At 52.2% G+C, this 19,933-nt stretch overlaps 8 protein-coding genes across 8 annotated transcripts; 3 read left to right on the top strand and 5 right to left on the bottom strand.

The window, feature by feature from the left end:
• Positions 1-835: 835 nt before the first annotated feature.
• BO95DRAFT_516112 (uncharacterized protein) lies at positions 836-1,517 on the top strand (the record flags this gene model as incomplete). Its single annotated transcript, XM_025591799.1, has 2 exons — positions 836-942; positions 1,036-1,517. 2 exons carry the CDS (start codon positions 836-838, stop codon positions 1,370-1,372), a joined length of 444 nt encoding a protein of 147 aa, XP_025440395.1. The 3' UTR covers positions 1,373-1,517.
• Positions 1,518-1,846: 329 nt separating this feature from the next.
• Positions 1,847-3,551, top strand: BO95DRAFT_201570 (amidohydrolase family protein). The gene is made up of 2 exons (XM_025581035.1): positions 1,847-2,111; positions 2,164-3,551. The coding sequence occupies exons 1-2, from the start codon at positions 2,099-2,101 to the stop codon at positions 3,363-3,365; spliced, it is 1,215 nt and encodes a 404-aa protein (XP_025440394.1). The 5' UTR covers positions 1,847-2,098; the 3' UTR covers positions 3,366-3,551.
• A 365-nt stretch (positions 3,552-3,916) lies between these two features.
• Positions 3,917-6,116, bottom strand: BO95DRAFT_444838 (putative thiamine pyrophosphate enzyme). Its single transcript, XM_025586979.1, has 4 exons — positions 5,965-6,116; positions 5,857-5,899; positions 5,677-5,799; positions 3,917-5,599 (listed from the first exon to the last, which is right to left on the bottom strand). Coding segments are annotated over exons 1-4 (1,803 nt in total). The 5' UTR covers positions 5,967-6,116; the 3' UTR covers positions 3,917-3,964.
• Positions 6,117-6,329: 213 nt separating this feature from the next.
• Positions 6,330-9,172, top strand: BO95DRAFT_393566 (IQ calmodulin-binding motif protein). The gene is made up of 6 exons (XM_025583673.1): positions 6,330-6,676; positions 6,728-7,170; positions 7,237-8,053; positions 8,103-8,234; positions 8,290-8,685; positions 8,756-9,172. The coding sequence occupies exons 2-6, from the start codon at positions 6,790-6,792 to the stop codon at positions 9,028-9,030; spliced, it is 2,001 nt and encodes a 666-aa protein (XP_025440392.1). The 5' UTR covers positions 6,330-6,676; positions 6,728-6,789; the 3' UTR covers positions 9,031-9,172.
• Positions 9,173-9,801: 629 nt separating this feature from the next.
• BO95DRAFT_417953 (alpha-ketoacid dehydrogenase kinase family protein) lies at positions 9,802-11,756 on the bottom strand. The gene is made up of 2 exons (XM_025584436.1): positions 11,522-11,756; positions 9,802-11,433 (listed from the first exon to the last, which is right to left on the bottom strand). The coding sequence occupies exons 1-2, from the start codon at positions 11,731-11,733 to the stop codon at positions 10,125-10,127; spliced, it is 1,521 nt and encodes a 506-aa protein (XP_025440391.1). The 5' UTR covers positions 11,734-11,756; the 3' UTR covers positions 9,802-10,124.
• A 2,208-nt stretch (positions 11,757-13,964) lies between these two features.
• BO95DRAFT_516107 (uncharacterized protein) lies at positions 13,965-14,741 on the bottom strand (the record flags this gene model as incomplete). The annotated part of the gene is made up of 4 exons (XM_025591798.1): positions 14,410-14,741; positions 14,301-14,341; positions 14,159-14,227; positions 13,965-14,052 (listed from the first exon to the last, which is right to left on the bottom strand). The coding sequence occupies exons 1-4, from the start codon at positions 14,422-14,424 to the stop codon at positions 13,965-13,967; spliced, it is 213 nt and encodes a 70-aa protein (XP_025440390.1). The 5' UTR covers positions 14,425-14,741.
• Positions 14,742-15,164: 423 nt separating this feature from the next.
• On the bottom strand, positions 15,165-18,193 carry BO95DRAFT_201180 (K+ transporter). The gene is made up of 5 exons (XM_025581032.1): positions 17,644-18,193; positions 17,330-17,590; positions 16,510-17,274; positions 16,302-16,448; positions 15,165-16,251 (listed from the first exon to the last, which is right to left on the bottom strand). Exons 1-5 carry the CDS (start codon positions 17,842-17,844, stop codon positions 15,265-15,267), a joined length of 2,361 nt encoding a protein of 786 aa, XP_025440389.1. The 5' UTR covers positions 17,845-18,193; the 3' UTR covers positions 15,165-15,264.
• Positions 18,194-18,547: 354 nt separating this feature from the next.
• Positions 18,548-19,911, bottom strand: BO95DRAFT_444831 (urea carboxylase-associated family protein). The gene is made up of 2 exons (XM_025586978.1): positions 18,907-19,911; positions 18,548-18,852 (listed from the first exon to the last, which is right to left on the bottom strand). Exons 1-2 carry the CDS (start codon positions 19,643-19,645, stop codon positions 18,653-18,655), a joined length of 939 nt encoding a protein of 312 aa, XP_025440388.1. The 5' UTR covers positions 19,646-19,911; the 3' UTR covers positions 18,548-18,652.
• Positions 19,912-19,933: the final 22 nt, after the last annotated feature.

The raw sequence follows: 19,933 nt of genomic DNA, 5'->3' as shown, positions 1-19,933 counted from the left end.
AATAGTTTTAACTTTTTTTTCAAACCTTGTTGCGTAAATATGACAATGTGATTTGATTTGTAATGTGAAACCCTGTGCATTCGCCTAGTCTTACAGTAGTCACAGGCGCAACTTCATTAGTGTACTGTACAGTACGTGGGGTTTCTATACTGTATCGGTGGCCTGGTCGTTCGTGACCCGGAAGAGCCTCGCAGAGAAGACCGTGATTCCTCGGATATAAGGTTCAAATCACCCGATCAATCCAATAACCAATACTGTCCTTGTTTGAGAGTGGTCCTACTGAGTCCAAGTAGGTATGTGTGAGTGAAGGTCTGATTAATCTCTCTATGATCATGCTCAAGTAGCTCTTCCACAAGGATTCTCCAGTAGGTCAATTAATATGGGCTTTATTTCCGCTCTCTCAGACAAGAAAGACGACCCTACTGGGCAACGATTTAACCACCACAAATCCTTATGGCAGCCTTCTTCTCCTCTCTGCAGTTCTCAACATCACTTCCAGTTCTGGCTGAGAGCGTGGGTCATTAAATGAAAATAATGGTCCAGCATTTTATCATCATTATTGGGATCTGTACTGCAGTACTCTTCTTGTGGGTCTCCACTTGAAAATAACCCCAGAATATCTCACCCGGTCTCTAAACTGATGCTAATGGCTTCTGGCCCAAAACTTCTCACACCGCGCAATCGTCATCCATCCATCGAGCCAGCTGGCACGCAAGGACCGCCAGGCATTAAAACAAGATCCGTCACTGATCCCTGTCTCGGGAGCGCTGTGGTTAAGGATGGGTGGGTAGACTATCGGGTAACCCCAAGGTTCTGTTTCCCCGGTGAGCGCCGCATGCTCTTCGTGCAAGCCTGGCCGTCCACGGGGCGGTTCATGCGCAAGGAAAACCCCACCCCGGCTGAATTGCGATACCTGGGGTTTGATCCCTCTTCGTCAAAGTTGTAGGTGCCGCGATCACCGTCGCAGACGGAGGAGGATGCCTTCACCAAACAACTGCGACGGATCGGTGCTTTGGAATGGGAGAATGAAGACAGGTGCGAGGAGGCGTACTTCGGCGATTCGCTGGACATATGCCTCCGCAGATTTCGACAGGCAAACTACGGGTGGCCTTCGAGCGGCAAGGGGCTCTGGACGTGGGAGTACGATGCTCACCCACGCCGGTTGAAACAGGAGGCCGAGCAGCGTGAACTGCTGGCTGCGCTGAAAGGGGCTCAGGAGATGGATGAGCAATGCGTGATTCTTGAGCGATTGGGGCTGTCAAGTTTCTATGAGGATCCAGCGGACTATCTCCGGCTTGCGGACCTTTACAGGGTCAGAGGCAGAGGGAGAGTGTATGATATGAGGGAATACGACGAATGGCGGTCATGGTGAACTGGAATGGGGAGTATCTACGGGTCAGTGGAGGGCCGTTCGTGACCTCCAGTATCCGGACCAGAACACCAATAACTTAGCATCGAGCTTGGAGTCGGGTATAGTACTACAAATATATATGAACTTCAATACTATAATCGCCAGGATATCTGAATCTAAGATTAAAAACAGTGTTTTATTTTTGCTTTGTCATATATAGCCTTTAGAAAGTCCCAATTAATGTCTTTATTCTAGTAAATTTGAGACAGAGCAAGCACAATATTCAGATATTGATTAAGAGTATATGGCACCCGAAAGGTGCACTGCTAGCACTCTGAGGCGATGTAAATCAGAAAGATATTTGACGATAACGCGCAAACCATTGACAATACCGGACGCAGTATGGATAAGTAGCATGAGTTTCAATGTTACGTGCGGAGTGCAGCATCAACATGGCTAACTTCCCCTCACTTCCCCCCTCGAGAAAGCCACATCAGTCAACCCGGCATAAGACAAGCATCACATCGCGCTCACCATCACATGTAGTACTCACCTCAATGCTCATCCAACATCTCACCGATAAACTAAAGTTCTACCCCGCAAGACGAAAGGCCTGGGAAGACTTGACCGAGAGTCGACATTGAATCTGGAACCATGCGACCCCTCTCCATCCAAGCCAGAAGCTCAACTCCGAGCTCATCGAGCCACAATGCTGGAGAAAGGAATTGAGGACCGGCGATTATCGTCATGGGCCATCATGGTAAATCTACCATGGTTAATCTCCAAGTTGATCTATATAATGACCCTTGAAGGATGGACAAATTCGAGAAATCAGGACATCAGTGTCTCCCGAAGTCATCGACGTTTCCAACTTTCTTTCTATAACCCCATCACGCAAAACACCAGCATTCTGTCCTTCATCAATCTTCTACGCAAGACCTCCAAGCCCCCCACCAAAATGCGCGGAAAGGTCACCATCGAGGAAGCCTTCGAGATCCCGTCCGAGGCGGATCAGAGCCGCGACCAGGCGGCGATCTACGTGGCGCCGGACGACCTGGAGCGCTACCTGCGGCAGATCAAGTCGATCACGGGGGAGCGGCTGAAGATCTCGGAGGACAACGGGATCGGGTACACGGTGCTGTCGCTGACGGTGCCGGGGATCCAGGGGATCCGGGAGCGTGAGAAGGCGGAGTCGCACGCGCGCGAGGTGAACAACTACATCGCCGACAAGATTAAGGACCACCGCGACCGGCTGGGCGCGTTCGCAGCGCTGTCGATGCACGACCCGGCGCAGGCGGGCAAGGAGCTGCGGCGCTGCGTGAAGGAGCTGGGCTTCCACGGGGCCCTGCTGAACGACGTGCAGCACACCAACCAGCGCGGCCGCTGCCTGTACTACGACCAGCCCGAGTACGACGAGTTCTGGCGCGTGGCCGTCGAGCTCGACGTGCCCATCTACCTGCACCCGGCCGCGCCCACGGGCGACAACTACAAGGAGCACTACGAGAACCGCAAGTACCTGGTCGGCCCGCCGCAGAGCTTCTGCAACGCCGTCGGCCGCCACGTCATGGGCCTCATCACCAACGGCGTCTTCGACCGCTTCCCCAACCTCAAGCTGATCCTCGGCCACCTCGGCGAGCGCATCCCCTTCGACTTCTGGCGCGCCAACCACTGGATCAACGACGTCGAGCGGCCCCTCGCCAAGAAGAACGGCGACACCATGTGCGAGCGCGACGTCCTCCACTACTTCAAGAACAACATCTACGTCACCACCAGCGGCCACTTCAGCACCAACACCCTGCGCTTCGTCGCCGAGGAGATCGGCGTCGACCGCATCATGTTCAGCGTCGACTACCCCTACGAGAGGCTGGAGAACGGCTGCGGTTGGTTCGACAACAACTCCGACGAGCTCAAGAAGGTCCTCGGCGGCCGCGACGGCTATCTGCGTGTCGGCAGGGACAACGCCAAGAACGTCCTCAAGCTCTCCAAGTTCAAGGACTCCGACGCCCCCGTCTGATCTGGATGGCTTTTTAGGTGTCAGCATCAACTGATTTGCCTGCTTGCTTTCGCTTTTGCTCGATTTCGAGTCTTGACTTCTCTTTTCTTCGTGTCTTTCATTGTTTCGTTTGTTGCTCGTAGGCTGAAAATTGCGTGGAACATGCGCTGAATCAGGGGTGGGGGCGGGTTTGCTAAGACTGTGAACACTCCTTACTTAGGTAACTCATCTAGTAAGTAGGAATAATGCATTGTTTGTTTGCTTGCTTGCTTGAATCATGTGGGAACGTTACTCATCGTATTGTACAGCTCGTAACAGCCGTTAGAGTAGCACAAACACACTTGATTCTTAGAAGATAGGGCTCGCTATTCACAAATAACAGGGGAACATGGCACGTGGTACTCTGAGCGCTCTAGCATACGTCTGGTCCTCTCAAGGCAACGCTTTGGATGCCCCGTCAAAGACAGAAGCATTGGGTTAATTCGACTGTTTTGTAATCCAAGCGCGACTAAGGCAATCTGACGAGGACAAAGTAAATTGATTCATCGATCTTCTTTGCAATAATATATAGACTCCCATGTAAGTCATCTTTGCTAGACATACGATCCAAGTTCAAAAACTCAAAGTTTCGGCTTTGCCACATATTTGCCCTCCGTCCCATCCAACTGCGCTTCCAACACAGCCGTGGTGCCATTCTGCACACTCTTGATGGCCTCGGGCAGCAACCGACGGAGCTCCGCAACCGTTGACGCCTGCGCCGCCCAGAATTGACCTCCCGAGGCCGCCTTCGCGATCCCGGGGTAGTCCGGAGTGGGCGCGAAGGAGATGTTGAGGTCTTCGTTGGTGGCCCGGGAGCCGTCACCGTTGGGGTGCACCAACAGCATACTCCTCCGCGGGGCATTCCAGCCCTTATTGTTCAAGACAATTGTCAGGACGGGGATATTGTACCGGCGCGCCACCCAGTACACGGAGCCAGGCACCGAGAAGAGGTACGTGCCGTCGCCTACGATTTGACAGACAAACTTGCCCTTGTTGTTCCCCCCGTGTTCAAGATCGGTCGCGAGCTTGATGCCCAAAGAACCGCCACCAGACCATCCAAGACCACCGCCGCCGCAATTGATCCAGGATTTGGGGATAGTTGCCGCGATTTGATCGGAGACGATCCCAGTCAGCGTCACGGACTCGATCGCCCAGATGGTGTCAGCAGGACAACCTCCCCGGAGCTGGGAGATGAGATACGACGCGTTCAACGGCGCCCCGTCCCCGCCTGCTGGGACCACGGCCATATCGGCGATTGCCTTGCGCGTTTTTCTGAATTCTTGCTCACGACGTTCGCCTCGCGCCTGGTTCTCTGCCGTGTTGATAGATTGTTGTAGCTTATGGTTGGATGCAATAAAGTCGTTGACCTGCTTGAACGCCGTTGCAGACTCCGCCCGGTAAGTTGCACTCGAGTTGATATAATGCACAGGTATCTGTTGCTTGAGAGGATCCACGTCGACGTGGACAATTTTGGCGGTGTCGGAAGGCTTGCAAATGGTAGGAATCCATGGTACGTCGCAATCGGCAACCAGAATAAAGTCAGCCGTCTTTATGGCATCGTGGATTCCAAATCGCATTCCTAGAGATGCTGCATGATCACCTGGGAAGCACATGTCGCAGCCACCAGTATCTAGAACGCGCAGGCCCTTGAATGTGTCGGCTAGAGTGACCAACTCCTTCACTGCCTGGGGGTTGCGGCCTGAGTATCCTACGATTGCCAATGGCTCTTTGGCAGCCGCAAGCTCAGTAGCAATCAACTCCACTCCTTCCGAAGGTAGTGCTGGTGGAGCAACTCGTACCCACTGGCTTTGATTGATAGAGTACGGGGTTATTTCCTCCTCCATGACTTCTCGAGCACCAGCCAGGTAGACAGGGCCCTGAGGGTCGCTTGTGGCGAACTGTAAAGCCCGATTCACCATCTGTTTGATGTTCTTGCCCGAACGGATTTCTCCAGCATAACGACAGTACTGAGAGACGATCTGCTTCTGGTCCGGAACATCTTGGATCCAGTGGATGTATTCGGTGCGAGAACCCCGCATCTCACCCTCAATTGTATAAGGAGAAAGACCGGCAAAGATCAGAACCGGAGCACGACCACAGGAAGCGTTGTGGATGGCTGCAGCGAGACCTTGCGTGCCCACATCGACGTGAACAATCACACATTGAGGCTTGCCAGTCAGACGCGCATAGCCATCGGCCATGGAGAGAGCCACCATCTGCCAAGAACGAAGGATTGCGGGGTTAGTGCGGATGTGCTTGAAGCCGAGAGCCTGGCGATAAAGAATCAACCCACCTCATTGGGACATGTTACAATCTTTGGGAACTCGGTGGGTTTCTCTTTCTGGCCTTTGACCATGGCTTCTAGGATTGAGGGATGATCGGAGCCCAAATTCACGAAGACATGAGTGACGCCGGCCTGTCAAGTCAGCTCCTGCTGTGAGAGATGTGGTCATCGAGGTCCAAATTAGCATACCTCCCACAGAGCCTCGAAGAAGGCAAAAGATGCAGTGTAGACCCTGCCGCCGGAGAACCGTCAGTGATTGCCCGCTTGCTTGGATATTCATTCATGAATTGCACCTACATGGTGATGACTTCAATCAAGATCTGGGGTTCAGGATTCGATATGGATGAGAACAAGCGGGGGAAGTGGGATGTAAGGGGGATGTAACAGAGAAGAACGCATTTTGACTGATTGATAAAGTAAGGGCTCGGGTTGAAGTCCGAGAAGTGGAGCTTGAGCCCGAGGTTAAGATGGGACGATGGAAGGTGGATTGTAGATTGTGAGTGAGGGGAAATGATGGAATTGACTTTCTGAGGTATGAGTAAGCCACTTTGTAGCAGCAGTAAATCTTCTAAGCGAGGAGGGAAGGAGAAGCATTCTGCCGTACCACCCCTTCTTTCCCCGCTCGCTGCACTGGATTCAAGTACGACTACACCACTGTACATATATAACATATGCACTGACCTGCACCAATATTCTCCGAGGAACTCGACTCTTTCTTACATCAGATGCAAATCAGCCCTATGCAAGTTGTTTGCCGGGTTCCCGCCCTTTCTTGGAGCTTGTTTCCAGAGCCAAGCCGGTTACGAGTGGAATGGATCCATCTGGCACTGGGGCCGATGACGTGGTGGCTCAGCCCAGCAAGACAATACTGCTCCCATTTTTCGTCATTTCCATGTGCAACTGTGAAAGCAACCCCTGCAATGTGCAGCTTCCATGGACTTAAAGGATCCATTATCACTACTAATTATCCATGATAGCGTACGAACCATCGCACCAGAACACAGCTTAGGTAAAAGAGATTTGGTCAGTCACATAAATTAGTCGCTGACATGCCGCGTAGGCATCACAATACTAGCACTTCTACTTTTACGTCACAGTTTGCTGGTGCGTCGGTGATTATTTATGGCGGCGCTTTTGCGACCGGACGATGGTGCCTCATCCACTTTACTGCTCTATATTAAGCTATCTGGGGCCCTCTTCTCTATATGTCTGAGTACCACTGTTATCTGGTTTTTTCGTCAGCCCAAAAGTCCCAATCAGTTTCGCACCAACATGCTACCGGACAGTGTTTACAGACTCTGCCATGAAGATCAGACCGTTACATCCGAGCTGTTACGTGATCCCTCACAGTCACCCCCAAAAATCTTTCACCGCCTCTACAACGATCACAAATCCAAAAATCATACCGACTCAAAGGAGTCCTTAACCGATAGAGATGAACTGCAAAAGGCAGCGGAGTGCGGGAATTGGGGTAATTCCCAGCCAAGCATGCTTTTTCTTCAGGTCAGTCAGCTCGATAACCTTCGAGATAGCGGGGGATGATTGCTGACTAGACTACTGTGATGCAAGATTTATCACGATGCTCTCTGTGCGTTAGATAAGAACCCAATGGCGGGCGTCGTCTCTCCGCCATTAATGGGAAGTCATGGTGTCGTACCTTTGACCATTATCGCTCCCTTGCCAGATTTGTGTCGACACATGGCGAATTGCATCGTGCGTGCGGAGAAGGAGGTCTTTCTGGCAACTAACTTCTGGATCCACTCCGACGCATCCACGCTTATCACCAATGCATTCCGTGAGCTTTCCAAAAGAGCAGGCGAACGCGGTGAGAAGGTGATTGTGAAGATGGTGTACGATCGGGGTGATCCGCAGCAGCTGTTCGAGAACCATCTGCCCGTACCCGAAAAGAAGTACAGCGGCGGGAAGGTGAAGCTCCCCTCGTCCGAGGAGATCCCTAATATAGACCTGCAGGTCATTAACTACCACCGACCAGTGTTTGGTACATTCCATGCCAAGTTTATGGTCGTTGATCGTCGAATCGCGCTGCTACAGAGCAGCAACGTCCAGGACAATGATAACCTGGAAATGATGATTCATGTCGAGGGGCCCATCGTCGATGGTCTTTACGATACAGCATTGATCTCTTGGGGTCGGCCCCTGGAGCCCACTCTGCCGATGCTCGCGTCGCCAGCCACGGGTGCTGCGATCCCCTGCCAGTCGACCGTGGAGCTGGACCATGCAGCACCGGCACGCGGTCCTCTTCCTGAGCTCACCGTACAAGAATCCCACTATGATACGAATCTAAAACATGAAGCAGAGCGAATGAATGGGTTACTTGAGCCTCGTGACGGTGAAAACAAAATTCAAGCTGTCACTCGTCGTTTGAGTATGTTGATCCTCGCAACTCTCATTGCAGATTGCTGACCGCGACCAAGATACTACGATTCAGCCAAATACGACGGGTGACGCTTCGGAACGTGATCAAGAGCTTCAGATGCAGCCTTATATTGTTCTTCCGCCCCATGATCCTTTCCCAATGGCTGTAGTCAACCGAGAACCTTGGGGGGGTAAGTCCAGTCGCGCGCCATTAGCAGTAGATTGTCACTAACGAAGCGATACTAGCACCGAACCACACGAGCGTTCATACCCCTCAGAACAGCAGTTTCCTCGCCGCCATTCATAATGCCCAAGAATCGATCTTCATTCAGACTCCGAACATGAACGCGGAACCCATCGTTCAGGCTCTGCTGGAGGCTATCAAGACTCGCGGCGTAACGGTCACTGCATACTTGTGTCTGGGCTACAATGACGCTGGAGAGCTACTTCCGTTCCAGAATGGTACAAACGAAATGATCGCGCATCGGATGTACAAATCGCTGGAGACCGATGAACTTCGCTCCCGACTTCGAATCTACAACTACGTCGCCAAGGATCAGACCAAGCCCATTCACAACAAGTTCAAGCGACGCAGCTGCCATATCAAGTTAATGATCATTGATGATAAGGTGGCCATCCAGGGTAGGTCTCACATATCAGACGTTTTTGTGTTGCGACCATGAGTTATTTCTGATCTAACATCATCATTCAGGAAACGGCAACCTCGACACACAGTCCTTCTACCACAGCCAAGAAGTGAACCTCCTTCTCGACTCACCGATTGTCTGCCGAGCATGGAGGGAGGCTATTGACCGCAACCAGAACACGGCTCTGTACGGCGCAGTCAGCCCGGAAGATGGCTGCTGGCATGATCCTACCACCAATGAGATTCCCGAGGGATCCATTGGCACTGATCCTGGTCGCTTCAGCTGGGCGAAGGGCGTGGTTGGCGCTGTTCAACGTGTGCGTGGTGCAGGAGGATTTTGATTAACCCTATACTTGCTAGCACTTTACGACATCTTGTTGATATATACTCCTCACTGTCTAATTTCGGATCTTTTCTGGTGTATATAATCTTTTGACCTGTATATGCTAATGTGAACAAGAAGCTGCAATTTCGATCGGGGCCATGCTTTTGGTGAACTAAAGTCTTGTTCAAAGCTCCAAGTCTATTTAAACTTTCTCGACATGCCATAAATTACATGTCAACAGACCAGGCCAATAGCCATTCTTCTGAAAGCCATCTTCTCAACAGGTGAGAAGGAGTGGACGTAGTTCGTGTCAGGTCTGGCTCTTTCGGGCCTGGGGAGGCTCTGGGCTACATGGCTCTGTGCGAGTCTAGAAGAGAAGACTACGATGCATTACTGTGTCTTTGGGTGGTGGTCCACGGTTCGGGGTGTTATTACTTCTTTGGGTGAAAGTCGAGGCCAGTCAAATTTCCGACTCCCATGACTGAGCGGAGCTCCCGAACTGTCCTCGGTCGGTTTCAGTGCTAGATCTTCATGAGAAGCACCAGATGGTTCTGCATAAGGATTGCTTACAGAGACAAGACAAGCAAACATATGAGAAGCTTCTATCTCAAGTTTTTCAATCCATGATTGACTAACTAATCAGGATCAGCTAGAACCATATACATCCACACGGGGTGCGCAGTATAGGTATAAATATTGCCCGTAGGGCTGAGCAAGGACGGTGGGTGTACAAGCCCAGAACAGGGGAAAAGTCTACTACCCTACAGGTCGGTTCGACTCCGGGAATGAATACCAGGTAGCTGAGCCGACAACACGGTCGCTGGGCCCGGTCTACAATCTTCCATTATTCTACTTATCTCTTCCTTTGGAATTGGTAGTGATAGGGTTGTTGCTCCGTCTAGTACGCTACCGCCAGAATCTTAGGCAAGAGTGGTTGGTAACTTCACGCAGAAAAAACAGCATATGCAGGGTGACTCCAACTAGCTTCAAATCACACCGTAGTATCCTAACTACCTACTTACCTCTAACCAAGGTCCTCAAAACAATCAAGAGTGAACACGCCCATGATCTTCACCATCCAGGCAACCTGCGAAAGGCATAACTTACAAATCACGAAACGTTCCCCACCCCCTGCAACGTCAAATACACATCCGTGCCCCAGCCCCAGAGACTCTGAATGGCAATACTGCCCCCAAAGTACTCCGCGTACGCGCGACTCAACGGCAGCCCGTACCCGAGTCCGGCGATACTGCTTAAATGTCCATTGGCTCCTCCACCACTGGTGGACGCAATCGTGTTCAGCGCCTCCATGCCTTCGTTGCTCTCCGAGCCCCCGTTGTGCTCATCGTACTCTGAGAATGTCGTGAAGCTGTACGACCAGATATTCGGCAGCACTTCGGGAGGGATGCCGCCGCCGCGGTCGCGAATGCGGATCGTGATGCACTGCGCGGACGGCGGCGTGGTCCAGGCTTTGATGGATTCGTTGGCGTCGGCGGTGCCGACGACGGTGTTGTCCATTTCGAAGCCTAGGTCTGCCTCGGATTGTGGGGGGCACGGGTGTTCTTGTTGCAGTGGTTGTTGCTGCTGCCAGCCTTTCGTGGTCATTCTGGCAAGGGGATCATGGTGGTGATGATGGGAAGAGGGGACGTCCGGGGCGGCGGCGATGGTGACTTCGATGGGTTCGTGGCCGTTACCGGACTCGACGGTCGCGCGGAAGGCGTTCTTCAACAGCTCTGTGAGGATGTATTCCACGTGGACCGGGACGTGCGCGAACGAGGCGTCCGGCTGGCCGCCGATGACGAGCCGGGGCCGCACGCCGTATTTGAGTTCGCAGATCTCGCCGACGAAGTCCTCGCAGAGCTTGACAATCCGGGCCGGTTGCAGGGCGGTGTCAATCACTCCGATGTAGTTGGACGGAGCCGCGGCAGCGTCCTTGGCTGGTGGGGATGATTGCGGTTCTCGTTGTCCCTTGGGCTCGTGGTGGCTATCCCGGATTGGCTGCGAGGCGAAATGAAGCGCCAGGTGTTGCTCGGCGATGAGGCGGGTGCCGATGCGGGCGCGGAGGTGGGTGTCCAGGAAGCGGGTAACATCGGTGGAGTCGATGTAGCGGCGACATTCGAGAAACCCGCGCGCGAGGATCGGGATTGTGTTGGTGTGTGTGTGCACTAGGTCGGCCAGGACATCGGCGAACTGGGTCAGCTCTTCCACGGTAGTAACCTGGCGCTGTTGGTAAGGGAGGAGGGTGGAGAGTGAGTGGAGGTAGTTGTTGTAGATCTGCGTGACATGGGGATTCGAAACGACGATGAAGGGGAGGTTCCGGAGGGCTTCGATTCGTGACGCCAACCGTGCTGGGAGCAGGGACAGGGTGAAGTTGGCCGAGGCGAGGAGGGCATCCTTGGATAACGGCGGTCTTCCGTGTCTGGAGCAGACGCCAGCATTAGTATCTACAGCGCTGTAGTTTCGATGCAATCTCAAATTTGTAGTATACAAGTGGCCAGGCAACTTACTTGAGCAAGTCTGTCAGCGTCAGTGGCCGTCGACGACTGGCTGCAAGGCGTGCGACTTCATCGTTAGCCCCATATGCGAAGGGGTGTTGAGAGGTTGAGACGTGTCGGAGAGATGACGCCGACCACGGGCGTGTCTTAGGAAGGGTGCATAGTTGTGTGCGCGAGAGTCTGGCACCCACAGACGGCATCTGCAAAGCCCGTGGTAGTGTCATCACGGTTTGTAGCCATCATTCAGCTTCAAATCGGGGAGGTTAACTTATCAGTAATGACCTCACTGCGTCCCTGCTGGGGGGGATTCCCGCACATTCTGCCGAAAAGCGGTATGCTAGTTTGCAGCCAGTTGTCCCCGCAGATAGCCGGTAATGTCTTATCTTCCCAATCGCATAGCTGGAGTCCATCTCATTTGCCTATTTACTGGAATTGCAAGGCTACCATCAGGACATATGCAGTGTAACAATATGATTACTTCCCTTGCAGTCATTACCAAGAGACCCGGTGCATTTATCACTGCTAACAGGCGGTTATACCCGCTTGCATGCTCCATTTGCCTCCCGAATGCCTTGTCTCTACCATTCCTACTATATCGGACTGGTATTCCTAACCAATATCCATGATCATGTAAAAATGTATTTCGCTCTATCAACCACTAAACTACAACAAGTGGTACTATGTTAATGCTTGATCTTTCCTATGTGGGTGGATAGCCTACGCTTCCCTGGCTTGAGCTGGAAGGCTGTTGGTAATAACCTGGTATGTATTCACCTTCCACCATCTAAATCTATAGATTCACAATAGAATTCGTACTCAAGGTTGCTATCGGTCACTCACCTAGATACTATATTGCCTTCTACTTGTTCTCCCTTCCTCCCACTCTTCTCAATTTCTTCCTTCTCCATCTTCCCCACCATGCGCTCTACCACTTTCCACCTCCCAACATCCACCCATCTAGGCAATCAGAAAATAATATCATACTTCTACCCTCCCGGTGGATCGTGCAGCCCCAAGGACAAAAGGAAAGGGGTGTGGTAGAGTAGTATCAAGGCTACCGATCCATCAGCAAGGTAGGTATTGCTTCTCCTGTTTTCTAGATCCCACCAGCTAATCCGCTCTGCAAAGGTGTCGATTTTACGATTCCTCAACTACCAAGGCGTGTTTGACCTGACTCTAGGCCTGAATTGTGATGCACATATTGGGAAAGCATGGCTGCCTCTTTTCCCCCACGATTCAAAGGTTACTACATTCTGTGCGGTGGACGTGTAGCCCAGGTAAACCACCTTCGGCGACCTCCCGCGGGCGAGCTTAACATATCACATATCACGTCCTGAGATCTGTCATCCGACTGCGTGACCCAGATCACCAGCGCGGTGACTGGCAACTATGGTGTTGGTGTTCGCTACCTTACATACAACAACGACTGGGGAGGCTTGGGCAATCTGGCCGCAGCCTCTCAGGCTTTGTTTCCGTATGCGTCAAGGCCAAGAAAGCGGATATCTTCAGAAACGCGGCACTCCAGCTGATCCGCCTGTCTAGCCATGTGCTACCACGAGCGAAGGTCAGACGGGGATACCTATTCTGCAGCAAGATGAGAGCGATCTCGCCGTTGTCTACAATCTCTTGATAAGCCAAATGGAGACAGCAGTAAATTTTGTCACCAACGACAACCCCCCGTTAAGGGAATACAGACACAGAGAGTAAAAGAGACTCAGTCGAGTCCTACGCCCAAACCCGCGTTTGGGGAATTCTTCGACCCAGCCCTGTACTGTTCGGATGGCGAAGAAGAAGAGGAATAGTTCTTCGAAGAGGTCCGTGATTTTGCATTGGGCAGACGAGCCATGTCGTGATCTTTCTTGCCTTTTTCAATTTGCAGAACTGCATTGGCTATCGCAATTGAGTTGTTAGCAGTTTACTTTTCACTGGTCAGCCTGAGTACAAGTCTCCGGGGGTTCACTGGTTGGAAGCAGCTAACCCATAGCTAGACATTTTCTGTTGCAATTAGGTATATACAAATATTGCGAAATACTCAGCAAATCGTCAAATATCAGTACAGATACTCTATTTCTATTATACTCAGATCTACCATAAGCGGCACGATCACGCGGTGGCTGCAAAAGAGGGCTTGGCGACTTGTATCCTGGCTGACCAGGGAGGGTAGCGTTGCGAACAACAAGCCTTGTGGTCATTACGTTGGAGAAAAGATATGGTGTAATCGATGTATGTTATCATTGAGAAAAAAAAAAAAAAAAGAGAAAAGAAGCAAACGACACAACACCGCGCTCAGCTCGGAATCACCGCACAGCGGACGATCCGGTCCTCACACTCATGATGCTAAGCCTCCTTGCTCTACAGTGAACTAAAATGATTTCGTAACTCGTACATGACACACATCCTCTAATCCCCCTTCGTTGTGTCCGCAATTCCAGTGAGAGGGAAAGCCGCAGGACGCTTATTGAGTGCGCACCTCGCCGTCCTGCTCGACATGCACGTGTTCATTGGCCTCGAGCGAGAGCACGCTGTCCTCGGGGTACTCAACACTAGCGCAGTAGTCAGCTAGTCTGCCCTCTCGAGGTGGTTTCGGGAGTGTGGATTGAGCGGAGTGGAGTAGTTGGGTAGCGGGAGGGTGGGTGTTGGCTGCCTTACGTGAAGCCCTTGATGAGAGAGTACTCGTGCTTGATGGTGCCGCCCTTCTCGGTGGCCTGCTGCTTAGCCCTGATGACAGGAGGAGAGGATGTTAGCTTGTGTTCATACAGGAAGTCACTGAACAAGGTAGAGGATCGCTTACTTCTCCAACTCCTCGGGGGGAGAGTCCTTCTTCAGGGTGACCTGAAACAATGGTTAGTGTTTCCGAAGAGGGGGGGGAGGAATCAGCGGGGAAGTGGAGCGCAACGAACGTTGTAAAGAGGCATTTTGGTTGCGGTGTGATGAAAGGCAGAGAGCCGTGAGAATCTAGTGAGAATGATGGCTGGATGGGGGAGTGGTTTATGGAAAGTAATTGAGGGAAGAAAAGCGGTGCCCGGGGGGTGGGACGAGAGAAGGTTTTATACTCTGTTGCGTGGTTCTAGTCTCAATAGGCAACCCTCTCTGCGGGGGGGAGGGAAGTTGCCCGTTGCCCGCACGGCTGATAAGGGGGTGATGGTAGGTAGGAATGATGGCGGTGGTTACAGCCACTAACTAGTCGACTTTACCGGTAAGAGGGGGAGGGGCATCCGTTTTTTTCTTTCCCTTTCTTACTACTTGCGCCATGCCTGACAGCATGTGTGTCACTTGGTCAACTTTAAGTTATTCTAATTGTCAAGTCTACTACTGATCAGGCTACAAGCGGAGTGAAGCCACCCATTGCGATAAGACGGTTGTTTATCCCCCACCAGAAAAGCCATGACGCATGCGCGATGACGCTATCGGAGGGTCACGTGGACGCCTGGTTCAAAGCCCCTCGGCTCAGCTCAACGCCTTTGTCCCAATCGGGATCTCTTGTGAGGATCAACGATCTTATCCCATCTCATGCACAGTGACGACAAGGGAACCCCCCCCCCACCCCCCCCGGTAGATCAGTCTGTCAGAAAAACTTGTTCTGACATACTATACTACTTGCGAACTCCGAGACATCAAGCATGAATTCAATACTGGATATTAATGACGCTCGTGCCTATGATTCGTTGATTCGTGATCTCTGTACAGTCTGTCGTGATAGTATTCCCCATTACCTTGGGTCACTTCCTATTGGTGATCAACCACTATGCACAGCCTCAGATATCCTTCAGAAACCCAACTTCAATCACCCGTTCTGCCTCGAGACCCAAAGATGCAATCTTGGCCCTGGTGTTATCTCTGATCCACAAGAAGATCCAGAGCACCAGACCGCGGAACATATTGGTGCCTTTCTTGATCCTCATCTGCTCCTTGCCGGTGATATAGAGGATGCTATGCACACACGCGCGCTCGAGCTTGTTCAGCGGGTCACTATATCGTACCAGGCTGCTGGACTGTGCTGCCTCCGATCCACTTTCTCCCTGACTTTCTGTGCTCGGAGATCGATGTCCACTCATTGCGACTCCATCCAGCTCCATGCCGTGCCCATTGTCGATAAGGTATCTGCGGACCTGATCCGTGATGGTACTGGCTAGATTCGGAGTCATGATCTCATCATTGTAGCCGTAACGGACCACAAGCCGATAGCAGTTGGGGATGGCGAGCCGCGAAACGGTATACCTGTCTTCCACGGGGACTGATGGCGTCTCGAGGGGTCGCAAGTGGAAGAACACGATTACTTCCGGCATAGAGGTGAGCTTGAGGACGAATTGACTGAACACGATAGGGGTGGTCTCGCCCGCCTTGTCGAAGAAGATCCCGACCCCGGGGTTGGTGCTCAAAGGGACTCCGTTGAAGCGGTCGGTGAGACGCATCCTACCATCTGGATCTTTGGTCACGAAATGTGAGGTAGGGAACCGATCCTCGGCCTCGGCAAACCACTGCTGCTCTTTCCCAAATCTCCATAATAGGAACACGAGTGCTAGAATGGTCGCTAGCGCTAGAGTGAACCATGCACCTGTAGGAACCTTCGTGAGTGCTGATGAAAGATATGCCCCATCAAAACAAGCGATCACAAGCCAAGGTATAAAGACAATGAATGGGCTGATGCGCCACACGAATATTGCTACCATCGAGACCATACAGGTGTCAAAGAACGTGACAAAGATGACACAGACACCGTATGCATTTCCAAGGGATGTGGTCTGCGTTGCGTCAGAGAAAAGAGCCATAGCAAATTGAAGAGGTAACATACGTTATTGTAGATCGACGCTACCAGGATCGTCCCAACCATCAAGAGCCAGTTGACAATCGGAATATAGAGCTGGCCGTGGAACACATCGGACGTGTGTACCACTTTGATCTGGGGTAAGTAGGATAGCTTCATCACTTGTGCCAGAAGCTGCTGTTGCATCAGAACATGCATCACAATCATTGTCATCAACAAGAGAAGAGTCCCATACCTGGAAAGTTGCAGTGATAATGGCCTGCGATGCAACGATCGCCGCGAGAATGGCAATAATCAAGGCCGGATAAATAGTACCCGGCGGCGCTGCTTTATAGAACGGGTTAGAGTAGGCTTCCGGGTGCACACTGATGTATGCCGCCTGCCCTATGTACGCTAACAGGAGACATGGGAAGGTGTAGCACAGCCAGCTGATCTGAATTGCTTTCCGACTGAAAGCGCCCAAGTCGGCGAAGAGAGCCTCAACCCCAGTGAAGGCGAGCAAGGTTCCGCTCAGCATGCGCCATCCAGACTCGCCATGTCGAACAAGGAATGTGAAGGCGTAACCCGGGTTGAAGGCAATGAAGACACCGGCATCATAATGCGCGAGATTGTAGATGCCAAACACAGCATTAAAACCCAGCCAGATAATCACGATTGGCGCAAATGCAAACGTCATCTTGGTGATGCCAAGCGGTTGTATCAGAAACAACACGACCAAGATAGCATCAGTCACGCCAATGACGGTGCCTTTGGAAATGTTGGGGGAGACGATCTCAATACCCTGCACGGCTCCTAGGACGGACTGAGCTGGAGTGAGAAGGCCATCGGCCAGGACCATTGTAACCGCCAATACGCCTACCACTTTCAGAAGATGCCTTGCAAACTTGCTTGTCTCGAGGCTATGTCTGGCGTATCTGCTGGCTCTTTCAAGATCGTTCGACAGGTGTCTTTTCATCTGGACAAGCGAGGCTTCTCGAGGATCGCGATGGGTTATATTCATCTACAGCCAGCGTTTTAGTCCAGTACCTGGCATGTCTTGAAGATGACGAACTAACATAGCGACTGAGTAGAGAATACGTGCTGAATGTACCACCCTCGCCGTCATTATCAGCATGGAGCACAATGAAGATGTATTTGACAGTCACCATCAAAATTAAGGACCATATGATGATGGAGAGGACGCCGATGAGATCTTCTCGCGAAGGTGGCGCGCTGAATGTCGATGAATAGACATAAAGCGGACTGGTCCCGATATCACCATAAATCACACCGATGGACTGATATGCGAGCCACAGAAGCATCTTGCCTTTGAACACCTGCTCGCGTCAACTCTGACCAGCCTCAATGACTGCAAGGACGTCAACAATACCTGCTTCTGCTTATAGTCGCCTGGCTTGCGCAGGCCGGGGTCATCGTCATGCTCCTCGACCGTGCTCGATCTCTTCTCAGACTGATTCAGACAATTGTTCCAAGGACGAACATTGTAAATCGTATCGTACGGCTGTGAAGGCTCTTTGTGGACCTTCTCGCCTACAGTAGGCGCCTTCTCAGCCTCAGATTCTGAGTCCATGCTGATAGTGTGGGATAGTGACAGCCCGGGAACCGCTCGACAAATGTTAGAGAATAGAGAACATCCGGACAAACACAATCAGGCAACAGTCAAAACTTCGGATTCGGAGGAGTAGTTGCATCAGCTGAAAGGCAAGCATGGTCAAGCTTATGGCCGAGCTCCTGGTATTTGTATCATTCGTTTCAGCCTCAAAGTCAGCGGGAGTAGCGATCCCATGGTTCCAGACATTCTTTTCTCGATGACAGGCCTGTCGCGACGGGATATCTCGACATCGACAAATTGCAATTATCCTACCATTCGTATCCTTATCTCTGTAGATTACTTTTTTTTTCAGTTTCGATCGAAGATATAAAGCAAAGATAAGCAGGATAGCTAGCTGAGCTTTCTCTTGTACGAGGCATTTTTCATGACCAGCGCTGCTCTCTCGATCCTCTCGGTGCGGGATTTGTTGACACCAATGGCTCCCCGGCCCCGCGCGATAAGCTGGACAAGCATCGTGGCACATGGGATCGAACTCTCACTCCGACTTGCGCAAAGCTCCAGATCGAGGTATTACTGTGCAGGGATATTCGAGGTCAATATTCGTGTCTGATATCAGTTCCGTGGGCGGGAGTGGTCGTCCTGGCCACACCCGTTCCTCAATCCTTGGTGTCGTCGAACGCTTGAACAAATCAAGTCAGACCAATTTTGGACTATTCAATTTGAATGCCGCATCTATCAGTTTCAATTCTGTGTGCAAATGGGGAAGCATCACTCTACTAAACGTACAGAGCAATAATCTAAGCTGCAGAGACCTCATTCCCCCCCGTTACAGCCCAACATACCCCGTTCCGTCCTCCTCCCTCTGAGGCATCTTCATGCCATGTGCGCCCAGATATTTGGGACTCTGGGGTGCGTTCCATCCTTGCAACACCGTCGCGTCCGCGAGTTTGTATACTTCCACCCCCAGAGGACGAGTTGTAGCCCCCATGTCCGCCTTTTCCTCCCAGCCCCATTCCGACAAGTCGCCTGTGGAGCCTCATTAGCTACTTTACAATACACCTCCTAAAGACTCTCACTTACCTCCAGGACACGCGGAAAGCGCACACAGAACATCCACCTCCGCGAAGAACTCAAAGTACTCCCCCGCTTTGGCCGGTGAAGTCTCCATGAAGTATTTGCCCTGCTCGTCCAGTCCCGTCACCTGAAACACGTTGAGCACATCGTGCACATCGAGCTCGGTCAGCCCATACGGCACCACCGCCCGGGTCAGGTTCGAATGGCAGTGAAAGTCGAAGCTCTCGCCGCCCATGACGAGGTTGACGTAAGGGTCGCAGCGAGTGCCCAGGAGGTCGTGCACGCGTCCGCCGAACTGCGTGGTCCCAAAGCCCTGCCCTTCTTTCTTCTTGCCCTCTTCGTCCAGGATCTCATGAAGCTGGCCGCCGGCGAGCGAGTCTCCGGTGATGGAGACCAGGGGACGCAGGTACGGCAGGTTGGACCAGAGCCGATCGCCCACGGACACGTGGGAGGCATGGATCTGGCGGGTACGTGCAGCCCACAGTCGCTCCCGGGGGTTGTTCGCGTTCCAGATGTTCAGGTCACCCACCTGCGGCCCCTTCGGGGTGGTGAGACGGCAAATGTGGCCGGCGGGGACCACCCACGCTTGCCCAGAGCATGGTCGGATCGTGAAGGATGACTCGAGGACGCGCTGGGAGGGCTCGTTCGCCGTTCTGGAGATGGATCTGTAGACTTGCGAGATCGCATGGACCCCTGAGTCTGGGGGAGCCGTGTATGCGGGCGGTGGGCGACGTGCAGGAGCCATATTTCGCGGGTGCTTCTCCCTCTGGATCTACCTGAGTTTGTAATGGGAACGAGAGCCCTGGGATATGCAACCAAAGTTTAGGAATTAGGATTCTGACTTAGAAAACAACCTCGGGAAAAGGAATCCGGCGCCATTAAATACATCGTGGCCCTGGGAACTGTGCCGATAATCGCACTCCTACTCGTACTTGAGTATGAGCCACCGTATTCGACCCCATACTACCCCGCTCATATCTCACAGTCGTGACCTCTTCTGGCAATGGCGACGACGAGGCACCGGGCCGACATA

This window comes from Aspergillus brunneoviolaceus (assembly GCF_003184695.1).
Source record: "Aspergillus brunneoviolaceus CBS 621.78 unplaced genomic scaffold BO95scaffold_50, whole genome shotgun sequence".
NCBI classification, from domain to species: Eukaryota; Fungi; Ascomycota; class Eurotiomycetes; order Eurotiales; family Aspergillaceae; genus Aspergillus; species Aspergillus brunneoviolaceus.
This window is presented reverse-complemented; position numbering and strand designations above follow the sequence as displayed.